At 41.5% G+C, this 22,598-nt stretch overlaps 1 protein-coding gene across 1 annotated transcript in view; it reads left to right on the forward strand.

Moving 5' to 3' along the window:
• The first annotated feature begins 5,461 nt into the window (after positions 1-5,461).
• LOC140485542 (NACHT, LRR and PYD domains-containing protein 3-like) overlaps positions 5,462-22,598 on the forward strand; it is a 30,941-nt gene continuing 13,804 nt past the window's right edge. The window contains exons 1-3 of the mRNA XM_072583752.1: positions 5,462-5,774; positions 16,300-16,568; positions 18,576-20,268. Coding sequence (XP_072439853.1) covers positions 5,707-5,774; positions 16,300-16,568; positions 18,576-20,268 — 2,030 coding nt within the window. The 5' untranslated portion in view covers positions 5,462-5,706. The remainder of the gene's footprint in view (positions 5,775-16,299; positions 16,569-18,575; positions 20,269-22,598) is intronic.

Consider the following 22,598-nt stretch of genomic DNA (forward strand, 5'->3'; position numbering starts at 1 on the left):
AGACTGAGGGGGGACCTTGTAGAGGTGTATAAGATCATGAGAGGCATGGATAGGGCGAATGCACTCAGTCTTTTTCCCAGGGTTGGGAATTCAAGGATTAGAAGGCATCAGTTTAAGGGTAGAAGGGAAATAATAAAAGGGAACCTGAGTGGTAACCTTTTTACACAGAGGATGGTACACACATGGAATGAGCTGCCGATGGAAGTGATTGATTCGGGTACATTTACAACACTTAAAAGGCATTTGGACAAATACATGGATAGGAAAGGTATAAAAGGATATGGGCTAAGTGCAGGGAAATGGGTTAGAATGGATGGAAATTTTGATAGGCATGGACCAGTTTGGGCCAAAGGGCCTGTCTTCGTGCTGTAGGACGCTATGATTCTGTGACTCTATGAACATAGGCCCCTTGGAGAATGAGGCTGGGGAAACAGTAATGGGGAACTAGAAAATGGCAGAGGAGTTGAATAAATACTTTGTATCAGTTTTCACAGTAGAAGACACTAATAACTTTGCAAAAATACTAAGTGATCAAGAGCCAATTAGCTTTCAGGCCTGGCCTCACAAACAAACAACTTATTTGAGAAACATGAACGTCTTTTTTTTAATCCTGTGGCAACGTAAGGTTGGTTACACTTAAGAAACAAAACATAAAACACTCAACCATTCATTTTTTCTCTCACCAAATTCTGAATTACTATCGAACTACTTTAGTCAGATTCTTAAATTCACAACAGTTTATATTTGCGATAAACCATCAGCAATTACATTTTCTTTCCCAGAAAAATGTGCAATTTTTATGTTAAGGAGTTGCAGATCTAAGCTGTACCTGAACAATTTTGGCACCTTAGTTCTGAACTGTTCTACAAAAGTCAATTAGTTATCAGTTAATCAGTAAAATTCAGAATTTTATACTCCCCATGTTGAACATAAACTTCTGAAGTGTTGAAGACACTACAAATGTTTCCTTTTCTATAGATGAGTAGTTTTGATGATGTTGGTTCAATTTCTGATGGTATTTTGAAAAGGTTTTGACAAAAAGTTTTATCATTGATCAGAATGTACTTCCATTGAAGAAAAATGAGTTCCCTTTTCTTTAACAAAAATCCTGCATAATGCTCATCTATCTTACACATTTCTTTACTAATAACAGAATTCACTCTGGCCTCTTGTTACAATTGGAGCTACAACTTGGTTTGTGGTGTTGACTTTTTCTGTTTCTTCCTCGGACTCATTTTTCCTGTAAGACACATGGGTTTATCTCATAACTCCCAAAGTTCTGGTTGCGCATGACTGAACTTATTACAATACAAACAATTAAGCTTCTGAATCTTACCCCCACCCTCAGCAAATTCCATCTTCATTTGGGGAGGAATTCTTGAGACATTCTGTACTGTCCATTCTCCACCCTGTTTACCTGTCTCCCTTTCACTCTTCTACTTTCTATTTTTCTGAAACTTCTGGGGATGATTGAAAAAAAGGCTTTATTGATCAATTAATAATCATCAGCCATTACAGCTGTTTGTCTAGCTGTTACTTTCCTTTGATTTTCTTTATGAGTTTAGATTACAGAAGATAAAGAATTTTTAAATTCTTCTAAAAGAATAAATTCCCTGAGAGCATTTTAAGTATTCTCATCCTTTAAGGCTCTTATTCATCTAAAGTTGTTTTGTTTAATTCTCTCAAACTCAGTGTAAGGTTGCTCAGACTATTTCCATATGTTCTGGGACCCCTGATTATATGTTTCCAGGACTGACTCAAATACATTCAGATTAGCGCTTTTCACCTCATCATAATCCCTGGAATGTTCATCTGATAGTGAATAATTCTCTTGTGCTTCAGTAATGAACTTACTTTTCATAGGCAAGATCTAATCTGCTTTAGGTCACCTCATCTGTGATCTATCTTTTCAAACAATATGGAAAACGTTTCCACATCCCTCTCTTAAATATCTCCTGACTGAACCGTGGATTATGGCTAGAAATTTCCTTTTGCAAATCTTCTGGTCTAACTTGCCCAAAGCCAAAACCTTTTTTATTTAAATTTCCATTCTCTTTCTTTTTCCTCTCTGCTCTCTGGCCTTTCTTTGTCTTTTTCCTCCCTTTCAAATTCTAGTTTTGTTAAATTCTACATCTCTTTGGAATTTCATCTCCAATGTTGTCATTTCCATTTGCCTGAATTGCAACTCAAGGTTCACTGGTGTATCCAGTATATGACCTGTACTCCTTGGCCTCTCTATTTCCACTAAACCTAATTGTTTCATTATTAAATCAATGGTGTCTGCCTTCTTAGCTTGCTCTGGTAACTTTATTCCCAGTCTGCTTGCTAACTCTGCTCATTTAGCTTTAGTCATACCCTGCAATCACACCAGGGAAACTTCTGACACTTGCAAAAAATCTTTAATAACTTCCAGTGCCACCATAAGTCTGAACTTTCACTCTAAATACCAAAATACAATTCCAGATCTATGTGACCCATATTTCAAGATCCTGGACAAGCCCTGAATTATGTTATGTCATGGGTACAGACAGCCGAATTAAATCAGCCTTCCTACTTTTGTATTCACACAGTAAAATTAAAACCTTCAAGGACCTCAAAATTGATAAATGGTTCCTAACCAGACTTTTTGAGTAAGCAATGCCAGCCTTCGCAAATAATCAATTCTAGACACTGGGATTGTTGCTTAAACAAAAGGCTTGGCAGTTTATTAACAATTCAATAACTTCAGCCCAGCAAAATTAAACCAAATGATCTAATTGGTTAAAAATCACACAACACCAGGTTATAGTCCAACAGGTTTAATTGGAAGCACACTAGCTTTCAGAGCGACTTTCCTTCATCAGGTGACAATCACCTGATGAAGGAACATTGCTCCGAGAGTTAGTGTGCTTCCAATTAAACCTGTTGGACTATTACCTGGTGTGTGTGATTTTTAACTTTGTACACCCCAGTCCAACACTGGCATCTCCAAATCAGGTTTATTTGGAAGCACTAGCTTTCGGAACACTGCTCGTTCACCTGGTGGTTGTGGAATATAAGATTGTAAGGCACAGAATTTATAGCAAAAGTTTACAGTGTGATGTAACTGAAATTATATATTGAAAAAGACCTGGATTGTTTGTTGGTTTCAGTTCTTTCATATGTAAATTGCAAAACTTTGTTAAAAGTTACATTCTCAAGTGAACTTTAACAATTAGTGTTATGTCAGCCTAGATAATGCATTTAAGGTGTGAGCTGCCCTGTGTGTGGTTGTCTATGTCCCAATGTTCAGACTAATTCTAATCTAAAAAATGGATTTACCGAATCTTACATGGATTCATGCAGTTTTTGAGCAAAGTAAAATGTAATCTTGCAAGTACAAATTCACTCCACAAACCTATATGTATATGTGTGCATGTGGGTGTGTGTGCACGTATTTGGAGGCGGGGGGGGTTATGTATGTCTTTGAGAGTGTGTGTGTATGTGTGTGAATGTGAGTGTCAAGGGGTATAAGTCTGTGAGAGGGTGTGTGTGAGTGTGGGAGTGTATGTATGAGAGAGGGTCTGCGTGAGTGTATGAGTCTGTAGGAGAGTGTGGGTGTCTGTAGGAGTGTGTGTGTGTGTAGGAGTGTCTGTGTGTATGCATCTGTGTGTGTGTGTATGTGTGTATAGTGCAATGGTTTCATCTGTAGTGTGACATGAACCCAAGGTCCCGTTTGAGGCTATCCCCATGGGTACCGACCTTGGCTATCAGCCTCTGCTTGGCCACTTTTCATTGTTGCCTGTCCCGAAGTCAGCCTTGGAGGACGGTCACCCGAAGGTCCGAGGTCGAATATCCTGGACCGCTGAAGTGTTCTCCAACTGGGAGGGAACACTCCTGTCTGTTGATTGTTATGTGGTGCCCATTCATCCATTTGCTGTAGCCTCTGCTTCGTCTTGCAAATGTACCATGCCTCAGGGCATCCTTGGCTGCAATGTATGAGATAGACAACGTTGGCTGAGTCACATGAGTACCTGCCATGTACATGGTAGGAGGTGTCCCCATGTGTAATGGTGGTATCCATGTCCACACTCTGACACGTATTGCAGTGTCTACCGTGACAAGGTTGTACGGTATTATCCTGAAAGTTGGGCAGTTTGCTATTAACAATGATCTGTTTGAGGTTTGGTGGTTGTTAAAGTTCACTTGAAAATGTAACTTTTAAAAATGTTTTGTGATTTACATATGAAAGAACTGAAACCAACATGGTCATTCTAAAAGATGAGAGATTTAACAAACAATCCAGGTCTTTTTCAATATATAATTTCAGTTACATCACACTGTAAACTTTTGCTATAAATTCTGTGTCTTATGATCTTATACTCCACAACCACCTGATGAAGGAGCGACACTCTGAAAGCTAGTGCTTCCAAATAAACCTGTTGGACTATAACCTCGTGTTGTGTGAGTTTTTAACCTAGAATGACCATATTGGTTTCAGTTCTTCCAAATGTAAATCCCTGAACTGTTTTTAAAGTTACATTTTCAAGTGAACGTTAACAGTAGGTTTGGATTCTTGCAGTTTTTGCTCAAAAAAGTTGGAGAACGTAAACTCCACACAGTTGTCCGAGCATGGAATCAAATCTGGGTCCCTGGTGCTGTGGGGCAGAAGTGCTGACACCTGAGTCACCGCGTAAGAATATTTTCAAATTTCAGATATCATCCTCCCAAAGACAAGGAGAATATTCATTGCTTGACATCTTATGGTAGCATCTTGTTGGTGTCACTAGTAATTTCAAACTCCAGGCTAAACTTCTTGGGGACATGAGTTTGAATCTCAGAGCAGATGGTAAAATCTTGATTCAATAAAAATCTGGAATGAAATGCTAATTTTAATGGTGACCATGAACCCACTGTTGATTATCATAAAAGCCTGCTTGGCTCACTAGTGTGCTTCGGAGAAGAAAATCTGTCAACCTTGTTTGCAGTACATGTGACCTGTCTGTCCTCTAGGCAATTAGGGATGGGCAATTAGTGATGGTCAAGTCAATGATGCCCAAATCGTGTGAACGAACAAACAAAACCACTGACACACTGAAGAATAGTTTACAAATCTGTGGAGAGATAAATAGAGTGAATGTTTCAGGCCAGTAGACTTTTATCAGAAATGGGTGAAGTTAGAAAGATCATTGTGTGACAAAAAATCTACTTCATATTTTAGACTTTGGGATTTAGATTTTAACAGACAGGCAGATGGATGTGGGTTAGTTCAGTACTGACCGTCCCACAGAGCAGCACTGTCACAGAACTGAGCGTCCCACAGTATTGATCCTCCAACAGTTTGGCACGTCCTCAGTATTGATGTTCTGACAGTGTGGTACTCCTTCAGCACTGACCCTCTGATAGTGCAGTACTCCCTCGCTAGTAATGGGACTGTCTGAAATGTGCGTTCTGGTTGCCAGGGTGGAACTTGGACTCAGTTTTGTAAAATTGACGGAGCTGACACAGTACAAGGAACAGGAAGCGAACAAACTGGACTAGATTCCTGAACTGAGACACCAAGAAAGGAAGTACTGGTTTGCGTATCTGCAAGACTTGGAGTCTCTCGGGACCCAGAGCGTGAATGACTCTCTGTAAAAACTCTGCAGTCTGCCGGCAGGAGGGGAACTGGTAGCGCTGGGGAGTTTGACTGTGGAGGGTGGCACTGGCCGCAGTGAGGGTATACCGGGTATCTCTGAGAATCCGGGCATGGACGATCCCGGAATAGAGCGGCCAGGAGGAGAGGGATTAGCAGCTGGCTTCCCAGGGGAGGAGAGGTGAGTGCGACACGGGCTCCATGCTGGGACTGAATGACATGCTCGAAGGAGCTGGGAGTTTAGGACTGGCTGAACGGTTCAGAAGCTGTTTTTGTAAACACAAAATTAATTAATTAATTATTAGTCTGAGGAGACAAAAAAGTAAATTCATTTGAATCCAGCAGTGTTTAAAAAGTTGTAAACGATATATTTATATTATTTTTAAATATATTTTTTATTATTAATTAGTTTGTGACGAACTTGTAGCTTCCACAGAGTTAAGAGAAAATCCCACTATTCAGGTGACTGTCATTTTGTAATGTTTCTGAGATAGACATGAGTTTTGTCTCCCGACATTATCTGGACTAATTCATGTCATTGTTTTGCTAGTTCTTTGCTCTCTAAAGCATTCACATGTTTGAAATCCAATCCTATAACCATCGGACTGAGAATAATCATTTTGCTGTTTATGGGATCTTGCTGTGTGACAATTGACTGTCACGGGTGCCAACATTAACACTACAACAATAACGACTCTTCAACTGTAAAAGTGAAGTTCTGCAGATGCTGGAAATCTGAAATAAAAATCGAAAGACTGGAAAAACTCTACTGGCCGGACAACATCTGTGCAGAGAGAAACAGAATTAACGGAGCCAGTCTAAATTACTTATTCAGGATTTCCAGAATTTTTTGTTTTTATTTCAGATTTCTAATGTTGTTCAGTGTTTATTATTGAATCACATGAGTGGGGAATGAAGTTTTCAGCTGAAATTGCTGGACCGGCTGATAACCTTGGAACTGGAAGAGTTTATGGTCCTCAGTTTTGTGAAAGCAGACACAAAACCTTTCTAAGGAAGGGCCACCCGACCTGAAACGTTAACTCTGGTTTCTCTGCACAGACGCTGCCAGACCTGCTGAGCTTTTCCAGCACCTTCTGTTTTATTTCTGATTTACAGTGTCAGCAGTTCTTTTGGTTTTTACAAGAAGAACCTTTTGTTATTTCCTGTCACTTGACTACTTGAAATTAGATCTCTCCACCCCACAGATTCCCTGCCTCTATTCCTGATGAAGGGTTTTTGCCCGAAACGTCGATTTTTTTTGCTCCTCGGATGCTGCCTGAACTGCTGTGCTTTTCCAGCACCACTCTAATCTAGATACTTGAAATTATGAAGTTTTATGAAGTGGTAATTTCTGAACTAACAGGTGCGATTTTTGGGATGTTCATGTTGTTAGAACCCTCACTGATTTTACTTTTTAAAGAAAAACACTTTTGGTTGGAGCTATGAGCAGAAAGGTGACCTTTTGATTTGATTTATTATCTTCATGTGTATCTAACTACAGTGAAAAGTTTGTTTTGCACGCAATACAGGCAGATGATAACATACAAATATCACAGGGTGAATGAACAGAGTGAGGAATACAAAGTTACAGCTGTAGAGAAGGTGCACAAAAACCAAGATTAGATTTCACATTTGAGATATCCATTCCGCAGTCTAATAACAGCAGAGAAAAAGCTATGCTTGAGCCTGTTGGTATATGTCATAGTGTCACAGAGATGTACAAAACAGACCCTTTGGTCCAATTCATCCATGCCAACCAAATATCCCAACCCAATCTAGTCCCACCTGCCAGCACCCGGCCCATATCCCTCCAAACCCTTCCTATTCATATACCCATCCAGATGCCTTTTAAATGTTGCAATTCTACTAGCCTCCACCATTTCCTCTGGCAGCTCATTCAATACCCTCTGCGTGAAAAAGTTATCCCTTAGGTCACTTTTATATCATTCCCCTTTCACCCTAAGCCTATGCCCTCTAGTTCTGGACTCCCCCACCCCAGGGAAAAGACTTTGTACATTTATCCTATCCATGCCCCTCATGATTTTATAAACCTCTATAAGGTCACCCCTCAGCCTCCAACGCTCCAGGGAAAACAGCCCTAGCCTATTCAATCTCTCCCTATCACTCAAATCCTCCAACCCTGGCAACATCCTTGGAAATTTTTTCTGAACCCTTTCAAGTTTCACAACATCCTTCTTATAGGAAGGAGACTAGAATTGCACACAATACTCCAAAAGTGGCTTAACCAATGTCCTGTACAGCCTCAACATGACCTCTCAACTCCTGTACTCAATACTCTGACCAATAAAGGAAAGCATACCAAACGCCTTCTTCACTATCCTATCTAACTGCAATTCCACTTTCAAGGAGCTATAAACCTGCACTCCAAGGTCTCTTTGTTCAGCAACACTCCCTAGGACTTTACCATTAAGTGTATAAATCCTGCTAAGATTTGCTTTCCCAAAATGCAGCACCTTGCATTTTTCTAAATTAAACTCCATCTGCCACTCCTCAGCCCATTGGCCCATCTGATCAAGATCCCATTGTAATCTGAGGTAACCTTCTTAACTGTCCAGTACACCTCCAATTTTGGTGTCATCTGAAAACTTACTAACTATACCTCTTATACGCGTATCTAAATCATTTAGATGAATGATGAAAAGTAGTGGACCCAGCACCGATCCTTGTGGCACTCCAGTGGTCACAGGCCTCCAGTCTGAAAAACAACCCTCCACCACCACCCTCTGTCTTCTACCTTTGAGCTAGTTCTGTATCCAAATGGCTAGTTCTCTCTGTATTCCATGAGATCTAACCTTGCTAACCAGTCTCCCATGGGGAACCTTGTCAAGTGCCTTACTGAAGTCCATATAAATCACATCTACTGCTCTGCCCTCATCAATCCTCTTTATTACTTCTTCAACAAACTCAATCAAGTTTGTGAGACATGATTTCCCACGCACAAAGCCATTGCTGACTATTCTTATAAAATCCTTGCCTTTCCCAATACATGTACATCCTGTCCCTCAGGATTCCCTCCAATAACTTGCCTAACACTGACATCAGGCTCACTGGTCTATAGTTCCCTGGCTTGTCCTTACCTCCTTTCCTAAATAGTGGCATCACGTTTGCCAACCTCCAGTCTCCTGGCACCTCACCTGTGACTATTGATGATACAAATATATCAGCAAGGGGCCCAGCAATCACTTCCCTAGCTTCCCACAGAGTTCTCGGGTACGGTATGTGTTTCAAGACATCCAGTACTTCCTCCTCTGTAATATGGACATGTTTCAAGGTCTCACCATCTATTTCCCTACATTCAATATCTTCCATGTCCTTTGCCACAGTAAAAGCTGATGCAAAATACTCGTTTAGTATCTCCCCCATCTCCTGTGGCTCCACACAAAGGCCGCCTTGCTGATCCTTGAGGGGACCTATTCTCTCCCTAGTTACCCTTTTGTCCTTAATATATTTGTAAAAACCCTTTGGATTTCCTTAATTCTCCTTAATTCTATTTGCCAAAGCTATCTCATGTCCCCGTTTTGCCCTCCTGATTTCCCTCTTAAGTATACCCCTACTTTCTTTATACTCTTCTAAGGAGTCACTCGATCTATCCTGTCTGTACCTGACATATGCTTCCTTCTTTTTCTTACCCAAACCCTCAATTTCTTTAGTCATCCAGCATTCCCTATACCTACCAGCCTTCCCTTTCACCCTGACAGGAAACACTTTCTCTGGGTTCTTGTTATCTCATTTCTGAAGGCTTCCCATCTTCCAGCCATCCTTTTACCTGCGAACATCTGCCTTCAATCAGCTTTTGAAAGTTTTTGCCTAATACCGTCAAAATTGGCATTCCTCCAATTTAGAACTTCAACTTATAGATCTGGTCTATCCTTTTCCATCACTTTTTAAAATCTAATAGAATTATGGTCGTTGGCCCTAAAGTGCTCCCCCACTGACACCTCAGGCACCTGCCCTGCTTTATTTCCCAAGAGTAGGTTAAGTTTTGCACCTTCTTTAGTAGGTATATCCACAAACTGAATCAGAAAATTTTCTTGTCCACACTTAACACTATGGCAGTCCCAATCTATGTTTAGAAGGTTAAAATCGTCTACCATAAGCACCCTATTATTCTTCCAAATAACTGAGATTTCCTTACAAATTTGTTTCTCGATTTCCCTGACTATTAGGGGGTCAATAATACAATCCCAATAAGGTGATCATCCCTTTCTTATTTCTAGTTCAACCCAAATAATTTCCCCGGATGTATTTCCGGGAATATCCTCCCCCAGTACAGCTGTAATGCTATCCCTTATCAAAAATGCCACCCGCCCCTCCTTTCTTGCCTCCCTTTCTGTCCTTCCTGTAGCATTTGTATCCTGGAACATTAAGCTGTCAGTCCCGTCCATCCCTGAGCCACGTTTCTGTAACTGCTATGATATCCCACTCCCATGTTTCTAATCATGCCCTGAGTTCATCTGCCTTCCCTGTTAGGCCTCTTGCATTTAAATAAATGCAGTTTAATTTATCAGTCCAACTTTGTTCTCTGCTTTATCCCTGCCTGCCCTGACTGTTTGACTCGCTTCTTTTCTCAACTTTACCCGTCTCAGATTGATCTCTTTCCTTACTATCTCCCTGGGTCACACTCCCCCCACCTTACTAGTTTAAATCTTCCCGAGCAGGTCTAGCAAATCTCCCTGCCAGTATATTAGTCCCCTTCCAATTTAGTTGCAACCCATCCTTCTTGTACAGGTCGCTTCTACCCCAGAAGAGATTCTAATGATCCAAAAATGTGAACCCTTTTCCCATACACCAGCTCCTCAGCCCATGCATTCATCTGCTCTATCCTCCTATTCCTGCCCTCACTAGCTCGCAGCACTGGGAGTAATTCAGATATTACTACTCCTGAGGACCTCCTTTTTAAATTCCTGCCTTCAGAATCTCAACCTTTTCCCTTCCTATGTCATTGGTTCCAATATGGACAATAATCTGCTGCCCCCTCTCCCCTGTGAGAACATTCTGCACCCTCTCTGAGACATCCTTGATCCTGGCACCAGGGAGGCAACACACCATCCTGATTTTTCGTTGCTGGCCACAGAAACGTCTGTCTGTGCCTCGGACTTGAGAGTCCCCTAACACAATTGATCTTTTTGAACCCAATGTACCCCTCATTGCATTAGAGCCAGTCTCTGTACCAGAAACTTGGCTGTTCTTGCTACTTTCCCCTGAGAGTCCATCACCCTCTACATTTTCCAAAACAGCATACTTGTTTGAAATGGGGATAACCACAGAAGACTCCTGCTCTACCTACCTACCTCTCTTACCTTTCCTGGAGTTAACCCATCTATGTGACTGTATCTGCGGTTTTTCTCCCTTCCTATAACTGCCATCCATCACATCCCCTTGCTCTTGTAAATTCCTCATTGCCTCTAACTGTATTTCCAACCGATCCATTTGATCTGATAGGATTCGCAACCAATGGCATTAATTGCAGATAAAGTTGTCAGTGGCACGTAAACTCTCCCTAAACTCCCACATCCGACACGAAGAGCATATCACTCTACAAAAGGCCACTTTTGATTCTATCAATCTACAAACCCAGAAAACAGCACTGTCTTATTCCTCTACAAAACACTATTCCAGGAGAAAGTGAGGACTGCAGATGCTGGAGATCAGAGCTGAAAATGTGTTGCTGGAAAAGCACAGCAGGTCAGGCAGCATCCAAGGAGCAGGAGAATCGACGTTTCAGGCATGAGCCCTTCTTCAGGAATGAGGAAAGTGTGCCAAGCAGGCTAAGATAAAACACTATTCCAGGCTATCTTAATGCTTATGGCTTATATTTTAAAGTTTAATCAAGAGACATGTCTTAATAAAACACATAATCAAGAAAGAATTGACTCTAGTCACTACTGCAGACTTTCTGTAGGCCATACTTAAAACTAATCACTTATCTGTTTCTGTGCTGTGACCTCTCCCAAGCAGGTTCCTCCAAGATCAGTTGTGAATTTCACTGTTTGTTAATTTTCCCAGATGCTCTCCGATGTCTAATGATACATGAGTTCAAACAGTAAAGGCAGTAACTGCGCAGGTTCACTGCTCTGTCAATTAGCAGTGCGGGTTTCTTTCTCTCTCTCTCACTCCTGCACTGATCTCACCATGTGCTGCCTTTGTCTGTTCCTCTCCCTTTTAAAAGTGCTGTTGTTTTGACTTTTTTTCCCCAAAGTTCCAAAACAATGCAACAGCATATAAAATAGAAATTGCTGCTCCTGGAATTCAAGGAAGTCACCCCCAACACCTAAAATACCTAAAAAATGGAGCAGCCTGTTACAGCCAGAAATTTTTCCCCTCCTCCACCTTGGATTACTTGTATCTTCTGTCTGATGGAAGAGGTTAGAGGAGGTTATAACCAGGGTGGGAGGGGTCTCTGATGCAGCAATTGGAATTGCAGATGAAGTCAGTGGATGAAAGCTTGGCTTGCGTGATAGTTTGGATTGTGTTTACAACTTTCTGTAGTTTCTTACGGTCCTGGGCAGACCAGTTGCTATACCGAGCCTTGATGCATCCCAGATAAAATGCTTTCTATGGTGCATCCGTAAAAGTTGCTGAGAGTCCTTATGGGCATGCCGAATTTCCTTAGCCTCCTGAGGAAGAGGAGTTGTTCTACATTCTTGACTATCATATCAACATGGGTGGTCCTGGACACATTATTTGTGGTGGTCCCTCCTTGGAACTTGACGCTCTCGACCCTATCCACCTCAATTTCATTGATGTGGGTAGGGGCATGCCCTCCTCTTTGCTTCCTGAAGTCAATAAGCAGCTCTTTAGTTTTACTGATGTTGAGGGAGAGATTGTTATATTTGCACTGTGAGCAGCACCTTATTATTTGCTTTTGAGGCCAAGTCAGAAATTTAATTGCATGTTGGTTTTTGAACAAAGCAATTTTGTGAACTCTTTCACCCTGGGGAGGCAGTATGCTTAATCTGATAGCACATGTTTCACTATTAACAAGCTCACAATTGGTGCAGGCAAGTCTGGGAGAAAACATGATGATCAAACAGAGAGCAGGGCCATTTTGTTGGTGAGAACTGGACCTGAAAATATATGTGATGACGTGTGAAGGGCTCAAGCTGTGATGATTTTGAATGCGATTCTCTTTGTTCTTCAAGACAGATCATCACATCGAAGACCAGGCCAAAGTCATAAGGTTCCAGCTGTGAGGCAAGACAGTTACCACCCCACAGGATACACTATCACTTGAGCAGTTACCACCCCACAGGATACACTATCACTTGGGCAGTTACCACCCCACAGGATACACTATCACTTGGGCAGTTACCACCCCACAGGATACACTATCACTTGGGCAGTTACCACCCCACAGGATACACTATCACTTGGGCAGTTACCACCCCACAGGATACACTATCACTTGGGCAGTTACAACCCCACAGGATACACTATGACTTGAGCAGTTACCACCCCACAGGATACACTATGACTTGGGCAGTTACCACCCCACAGGATACACTATCACTTGGGCAGTTACCACCCCACAGGATACACTATGACTTGGGCAGTTACCACCCCACAGGATACACTATGACTTGGGCAGTTACCACCCCACAGGATACACTATGACTTGGGCAGTTACCACCCCACAGGATACACTATCACTTGGGCAGTTACCACCCCACAGGATGCAGTATCACTTGGGCAGTTACCACCCCACAGGATGCACTATCACTTGGGCAGTTACCAGCCCACAGGATACACTATGACTTGAGCAGTTACCACCCCACAGGATACACTATGACTTGGGCAGTTACCACCCCACAGGATACACTATCACTTGGGCAGTTACCACCCCACAGGATACACTATGACTTGGGCAGTTACCACCCCACAGGATACACTATGACTTGGGCAGTTACCACCCCACAGGATACACTATGACTTGGGCAGTTACCACCCCACAGGATACACTATCACTTGGGCAGTTACCACCCCACAGGATGCAGTATCACTTGGGCAGTTACCACCCCACAGGATGCACTATCACTTGGGCAGTTACCAGCCCACAGGATACACTATCACTTGGGCAGTTACCACCCCACAGGATACACTATCACTTGGGCAGTTACCACCCCACAGGATACACTATCACTTGGGCAGTTACCACCCCACAGGATACACTATCACTTGGGCAGTTACCACCCCACAGGATACACTATCACTTGGGCAGTTACCACCCCACAGGATACACTATCACTTGGGCAGCTACCACCCCACAGGATACACTATCACTTGCCCGAACATTCACCTCCACAAGTGCAGTTAAAGCCACTGGGAATGCACCAGAGTTATGCGTAGACTCTGAGCATAATCTGGTCAGCATCCCACAGAACTGTCCCAGCAGCTGAAGGAGAATATGGCAGCAAGCTCCAAATGATTGGGAAGATTGCCAGGGACTAGGCCCTTGCTGAAGCCCATGCTGATGGGACAGTGGTCACAGCTGCAGTTGGAAATGTAGCAGAAACTGGGAGTGATATGGTGGAGATGTCACGAGTGATGTGGGGTATGGAGGGGTCCACACACACCATTAGTTCTGCTATGTGTCAGACATTTGAGCACATGGCTACTTACATGGAGATGACTATGACTGTCAGGGAGTACCAGGTTGAGCATCTGATCCTCATGCATCAGACCTGTGTCTTTGGAACTAGCTCTGGGCTCAGTTACACCCACCCGGTGGACTGCAGCAATTCAGGAAGGCAGCTCCCTATCACATTCTCAAGGACAGTTATGGATGGACAATAAACGCTGCCCATCTGGCAAAGCCCAAATCTCCTGAATAAATTTTTTTAAAAAGCTAGGTGAAAGAGAGAAGCAGCAGCCCCATATCTCCTTCCACATGCCCCTACTACCTCACAAGGACAGGAAGTGGGTCCAAACATCTAACTGGAGGAGGATTACATACAGCTACCATCAGCTCGCAACATCAGAGCTGCACCTAGATGTGGTATTGTGAAAGAAAATTGAAAAAAGTATGAACAAGGTGATACAGGTGATTTTTACACTTCTGTCTCACTTGTTCAAAGAAACACAATATAATTAATAATCAGTACTCTTTTGGGCCTGTCCCATGTTTCTCACAATGTGATGGTTGCTAGGTGCAGGGAGCAAGTGACACAGACATTATTGGTGAAAGAGATGTGTTGTGCTTTTGTGGGTTCTTTATTGCATGTTCATGTGAACTGTAATTTGATGATCATTCTGTGGGACATGGTCACATTTGCTCTCCAACTTTACATTGTAGAGGAGATTAGCTCTGTTTACTTTCAGTGGGTATGTATGAGATGGGTGCAGTTGCACTAAAAGCACTTGAACATGGTGCTCTATCAGAATAACTGGGCAAGGCTCTTATATGGATGTCCACATAACCCTAAGATGTGCTTAGTGACAGCACATTCTGGCGAGTGTGTGTGACTAAGATCTGATCCCATTCTGTTCTAGGTGTTAGAGGATGAGGGTCAATGATTAACTCAGTGAAGGAGGACAGCAGTGTTGGATTACACCATAGCAAGGTGATAGAGGTCTGGTGAGTAAAGGTCATATAGAAGCATCACTGTCATGTGAATCTTATATGGATCACAGAGTGTATGGCATCCCTTCCTTCTCTTTCATGGCCCTGGCATCCTTCTGTGCCTCATTTGGATAGGGCTTCCTCAAGCTCCAATGGTCCTTGTTATTGAGGAGGTTTGATCTTCCTTGCACTTTTTCCTTACATAAATGTTACATATTGCAGCATCAGGTTTACTGCACAGAAGAACACAACATTCCACAACATTCTCTGGGGTGAATATTGTGGACCCCTCTAAACTAACACAGGAATCTGCCAGAGCTCTAGCCACAAGAAATCCAGTGGAAGGATCCCCATCCTCATCACTTCATCTCCTGTTATATTGAGGGCCAGATAGCTGTGGGCAATCTTCATTTTTCAATTGTTAGACAGCTTTAGAAAACATCTCCACATTGAGCCATTTCCTCCTGAGGTGGCCTCACTTCTCCTAAATTCTTCAGCAGTTCCATCTCTTCCAGTGGGCCCTCTGACTGAACCTTCCATTTGCAAATTGCCTGTCCTCATTTGATGGATGGCAAGCAGAAAGGTTACCTCTTAATTAACCACCTCCAGGAATATCATGCAGATTGGCAGTACTCTGATATCATCAGGGTTGGGCCTCAGAGATTGCCCTGACACCTGAAGAGCAGAAGATTGTCTCGTACCATGGCTCTTGCTTGGATAAACTATAACAGTTTCCCTTTTAATAGATTAAATCCACCATGTTCTTACTGAACAGGCTTGAGGGGCTCTAGTTCTGATAATCCGTTATATTACATGCTAGTAAGAATTATTGTGACTCAAATAGTCCTGAGTTATTGCACTGCATTGTTCTTCATCAATCCTCAAACTGACCGCACTAGACCTCCATCACATTCTTTTCTGTGTCACTAATGCTTTTTTAACATGGTTGCTGTGAACTATGTTTGGAATTTTGAGATATGATGAGGTACAATTGAATGAAAATCATTTCTTTAAAGCACTAGCTAATGGTATTGATGTTGAAAAATGTTTTACACTCAGTTCACAATGTGGAAATTCAGGAATAAAATTCCTCGCTATTCAGTGGCTGTGTTTGCTGTGTTTGCAGAATCTCCTATCTTCAGCTGCTCCAGAGGAACAGAGTGAAGCTCATCGATGAACTTGGAGACAGAATTGACTGGATTCTGGATCGTGCTTTGCAAATTCAATTAATTTCAAAGGATGATTATGAAGATGTGAAGTATATCCCTGGTCCCAGGAAGAAAGTTCGAACTTTGCTGGATATTGTTGACTGTCTTGGGGAAATGGTGGCTCATCAATTCTATTCACTCATTAACAAAAGCAAAGATATGTCTGAAAAAGAACCTGTGTCCAAGGGTAAATAAATCCAAGATTAACATAATGACCTTTTATAAGTAAGTTTGATGGAAATGTTTTGTTATTTAGTGTAAGATATGGGGCATTGCTGGCTACGTTGGTGATTATTAACTGTCGTTAATTGCCTTTGAGAAAGTGATGAGGTGTCTTTCCGAACTGCTGCATTCCTTGAGACATAGGGACATTCACAATGCTGTTCGGAAGTGAGGTCTGGGATTTTGACTCAGCAACACTGAAAGAATGGAGACATATTTCCAAGGCAGGATGGTGAGTGTCTTGGAGGGGAACTTGCAGGGGGTGGTGTTCCCTTGTATTTGTTGCCCATGTCTTTCTGGATGGTAGAAGTCATGGGTTTGGAAAGTACAAGGAAGCTGATGTTAGCTCAATTTGGACCATTTTGTTCCAGTTTTGTCTGCCTTCATTTTCCAGTTTAGTGTGATTGTGAAGCAGTTTTACCTGTACTGAGGTACTAAACGTGTGTAAATTGGTGTCCCTTCACTGTGGAGTAAAACATTTTCATGCTGGCCCTTGACTGATCAGTTGTACTTACTATGTATCTTCAGTATTATGCAACAACAGCAGAACTTGTTGGTAAAGCTCAGCAGGTCTGGCAGCATCTGTGAAGCGAAATCAAAGTTAACATTTCAGTGACCCTTCCTCAACTGATCTGAGAAAGGGTCATCGGACCTGAACCGTTAACTTTGATTTCTCTAGATTTGTCTTTGATTTTGATGCTGCCAGACCTGCTGAGCTTTTCAAGCAATTTCTGCTTTTGTTTCTGATATACATTATCTGCAGTTCTTTTGATTTTTATACAGCTTTATGCATCTGTGTTTGTCCAAATTTCTTGATAATAATGAGTCACAGTGTGAACACACCTTCAAATACACAGATATTTTTTCTGCATTTACTGTGAATAGTACTGTCAAGAGTGTAAGGAATAATTTGTTGAAGATAGCACTCCCAGATGAATGTGGATCAGAGAATTAAACATGAAAATTGTCAACCGTTTTGTTGGGTAGTCTATGCAACCAATTGTTAGAACAGGTATTAAACTACTCCCCATTAATGCTCACTGCTTATTGTAAAATATAAGTGAGAGACTTGGGATTTGCTGCTATCTTTCATGGCTTCAGGACAATCCCCAAATGCTTTAAAGCCAGTTAAGTATCTTCGAGCAGCCACTGGATCATCACTTTGAGTGATAATGGTTGAGGAATAAATATGGGCCACAGGAAAATGATTGAGAATATTGATTATTAAATTGAGGTTTGTGTAAGTTTGGAGAGGTATGTAATCAGCTATTAAGATTGTGGGTCAGTCTCAGCTCAGTACCTGCGATATCAATGCTGCTCTGTAATAGACTGATTTGAAGATGAAAACTGGAGAGAGAAGAGTTTGTGATTGAGTACAAAACTGTTTAAAGAAAGAAATACTGGGCACCAGACTACAGACAGAATGACCAGCCCTTGGGTTTCATTTATACTGATTGGCTAAACTCAACACTGAAACTTGATTCTACTGTGATTATTTCAGTGAATCTCCTGTACAGGAACAGGCTATTCAGGCAAAGAGTCCATGGCAATGTTTACTTTCACCACTCTTTTAAAAAATTCATTCATGGGATGTGGGCATCACTGGCTCGGCCAGCATTTATTTTCCATCCCTAATTGCCCAGAAGGCAGTTAAGAGTCAACAATCTTGCTGTGTGTTCTGAGTCACATGTAGGCCAGACCAGATGAGGATAGCAGATTTCCTTCCCTGATGAACATTAGTAAACCAGTTATGATTTCATCTCATCCAAAGACCCTTAATTCCAGATTCTTTTATTGGACAGTGAAATATGAACCCAGTTCCTCAGAACATAAACTGAGCTTCTGGATTACTGGTGTAGGAATAATACCACTAGGCCATTTCAAACTCATCAACAGATTCTTCAACTCTCTGAGGTTGCTCTTAAACATCATATACCTTTAATATCTGAAATGTGGTTTTGTATCTCTGCAGAACACTCGACTGTAATAAAGAAACACAAACAAGTTCTTAGCCGGAGGAATGAGGTGATGATGTATTATAACACGAGGCCTGGAGAGAAAATTCATCTTTCAGAACAGTTCACCAACTTGCTGCTTGTAAAAGGGCATCACAACCTTGAATTCAAAAGGCATGAGTTACTGTCTTTTGGGCAGCATCGAATTCACTTACAGGAGAGGAGTAGCCAGGAAATGGAGATCAAGCCAAGCCAGTTATTTATGCAAATCAGTGATAAACAAACTCCCAAGAGAACACTAGTCTCTGGAGTGGCAGGAATAGGGAAAACTGTCCTTTTGCAGAAGATTGTTTTTGACTGGGCAAATAATCACTGCTTTGGTAACTTTGAGGTTCTCCTACAATTCACATTTAGGGATCTTAATTTGATTAATAAACCGATGAGTCTCAGGAATCTGGTTTTGAAGAAGAATGGTCATTTGTTGAAAGTGCTGGATTCTATTTTTGAAGTTCCAGAGAAGCTGCTGATAATTCTGGATGGATTGGATGAATTTAAGTTTTGTGGCTGTTTCGATGGGGATTGCTACATCACTGACCCTGACAAGGAAGGGAATTTAGTGGACATCATCTACAGCCTGCTCCGAGGGGAGCTTCTCACTGGAGTCTCGGTCCTGCTGACCAGCCGGCCCACAGCCATTAGTTACATCCCAGTGGAAACCATTGACCGTTTTGTAATCATCACTGGGTTTTCTGAAAAGGAAATCAGATACTACTTCCTGAAATATTACCAAGATGAAGAAATTGGTAGTCGAATGTTTCAGTTTGTGAAAGAAAATGAATTCCTCTTTACACTGTGTTTTGTACCTGCCTTTTGTTATATTGTCTGCAGTGTTTTGAAAGAGAAAGAAAGGGAGAATCATAAACAGCCAAAAACAATGACGGACATTTATAGCCGCTACCTCAGTGTGCTACTGCAGCACCACTCTCGAGGTCAGCGCTCTGAAGGAGGTGATCTCACTCAAACTCTCCGAAATCTGGGCAAATTGGCATACAGCAAACTGCTGCAGCATGACACTCTGTTCTACCAACATGATTTGGCATCTCATCATGTTGAACTAAATACCTTTGTTGATACTTTTCTGGATAAGACCTGTATCCAGGAACCAGACTGTGTAGAGACTGTCTTTTCATTCACACACTTGACCATCCAGGAGTTTTTTGCAGCCTTGCATTACATGCTGGAACCCGAGCCTTTCCCAGACTTGATGAATGTGGACACAATGAACAAATACAAGATGGCTACAGGTTTCTTGGATATATTTCAACGATTCTTATCTGGTCTGTTATCTGAGAGGAACCAGGCCTTACTCTCCAAGCACATGAAATTGGATAAAATGACAAAATCTGAGTCCTACTCTTGCTGGCTGATAGAAGAGATCACAGAGCATTGTGAAAATGGATCAAGTATTCTGAACCTTCTTCACTGTCTATTCGAACAACAAAATGACTTGTTAGTGGAAAAAATAAAACCTAAAAATCTCCGCATCCACATTGGGGATAATGCACTTTGTCCAGTCGACATCAGTGTGCTGAAATATTTTCTAGACATGAGGATTGGAGATCTAGAAGAGTTAGATCTCACAGCTACCAATATAAACACTACAGCACTAAAAAGTCTACAACCATTTTTACACCAATGTGAAAGACTGTGGTAAGGACTTTCTCATATCTTTGCTAAGTGACCTGGACAAGGCCATGTTTATTTATCCTCACTAGTTACCCTGGTGGGCAGGAAAATTCACTCATGTAGTTGGTTCAAGGAGATTAGAACCACTGGGGTTTGAAGAAAAGTCTAATTCTTATGCAAATTAGCTTGTATCAAAGTTCACAACTGACCATGGCAGACTTTAAAATCCCCTCAGTGGAAACCTGCTTTGGATGGTTCCATGAAAGCGACAGTATTGCACTGCCTTTTAATACAGGGTGCAGATGTGGGAGATCAGAGGTAAGATTAGAGTGATGCTGGAAAAGCACACCAGATCAGGCAGCATCCGAGAAGCAGGAAAATTGACTTTCGGGCAAAAGCCCCTCATCAGGAATGAGGCAGGGAGCCTCTGGGATGGAAAGCTCCCTGCCTCATTCCTGATGAAGGGCTTTTACCCGAAATGTTGATTTTCCTGCGCCTTGGATGCTGCCTGACTTGCTGCCTTTTAATGCAACCTACCCTATTTGGACTTATCCTACCAATGTTCAAAGTTCCTAGTCTCTCTTATGGTGGCCCTGCTATTGCTAGAACTAACAAATACTTTTTATTTCTTTCACCCATTTCCCCTGGTTTTATATTGCACTTCCTTGTTTTTTTCCATTCCTCGCTGGTTTTATTCACTATAATTTCCCATGACATTTTATTTCCCTTCTCCAAAAAGTGTGGCATTCTCTCAGTACTGACCCTCTGATGTTGCAGCACTTCCTCCGTATTGATAGCTTATAGTGACACCTAAATCCCATGAAATAATAAGGAAAAAATAAATTACAGAGTCCAGTGACTGAAGGTAATTTTACACAGCTGAGAAGCTGTGACCTGGAATGCACTACCTTATAGACAGTGGAAACAAATTCAAACATAACTTTCTAAGTGGAATAATATAAATGATTGAAAGGGAAAATAATTGTAGGGCTTCAGAGAAGGAATAGGTAAATTGGTCTGCAAGGCTCCTTCAGAGATGTGCAATTGTAAGAGTTAGTTCCTGCATGTTAATAGTAATACTACCCATCAACTTTAGCTCAGATGACTTAACAATACGAGTGTTTTACCGAATAAATTTAACAATGTGGGTCAATGGCTGTACCACCTCTATGAAGAAAGAGTTGTCTAAAGCGGTTTTTCCCAAAGGGGAAAGTCAATGGATGAATAGTGGCAGACATCTCAGCAGATATTTCATTATGCTCAACAAACATTTCTTCTAGAAACGATGGGATGGATGAACCACCTGTATTTAACAAAGGTGATCAAAGAGAGTACTCAATCAAAAACTAACACATACAAAGTACTGAAAACTAATCGTAGACTAGAAGATTGGGACTTTTTTAGGAACCAACACCAGATGACTTAAAAGCTAACAATGAGGGAGACAATTGATTATAAAAGCTAATTGGCAAGAAATATAAAAACATACAGCAAGAGCTTCTACAGATATATAAAAAGAGAGTAGCTATAGTAAACCTTGGAGAGTGCAACTGGGTATTGTAACCAAGGATAAGAAAGAGGCATATAATTTAAACCAATATTTTTGGATGCTTTAATATTATATTTATATTAATATTTACTACTATAAGCGAAGTGCTCAAGAGAGGAAAGATCTTGGAACAGTTTCCACGATGAGAAACAAACTAATGGGACTAAAGGCAGACAGGTTGCCAGGACCAGATGACCTGTATCCAAGGGTTTTAAAGGACGTAGCAGCAGAGATAAGAAGCATTGGTTAGATCACACTGGATTCTGAGAGGGTTTCAGCAGATCTGAAAACTGCTAATGTGTTGCTCATGTTCAAGACAGGAGGAAGACAGAAAGCAGGAAGCTGGAGACCGGGGTTGATCGAACATTTGTTTATTCTTAAGCAGGATATTTACAAAAGCTTAATGCAATCAGAGTCAACATAATTTTGCGAAACGGAAATAATGTTTGACAAACTTGCTTGAATTCTTTGTCAATATAACAAGTAGTTTTAATAAAGGGGAACCATAAAATGTTGTGCATTTGAATTTTCACAGGGCATTTGATAATGTGCCACATAAAAGGCTATTGCACAAGGGAGGAGCAGATGATATTAGTGATAATATATGACCATCGATTGAGGAATGGTTTAACACAAAAGACATAGTATCTAGATTAATGGGTCTTTTTCAGATTGCAAAGATGTAACTTATGAAGTCCTGTCACAACAATTACTTATCTATATCAATGACTTGGAGGAGAGGGGTAGTGTGATGCATCCATATTTGCTGACAATACAAAATGAAGTGTATGGTCATATGCTGTGG

The sequence above is a fragment of the Chiloscyllium punctatum genome, chromosome 14 (genome assembly GCF_047496795.1).
Source record: "Chiloscyllium punctatum isolate Juve2018m chromosome 14, sChiPun1.3, whole genome shotgun sequence".
Lineage (NCBI taxonomy): Eukaryota > Metazoa > Chordata > Chondrichthyes > Orectolobiformes > Hemiscylliidae > Chiloscyllium > Chiloscyllium punctatum.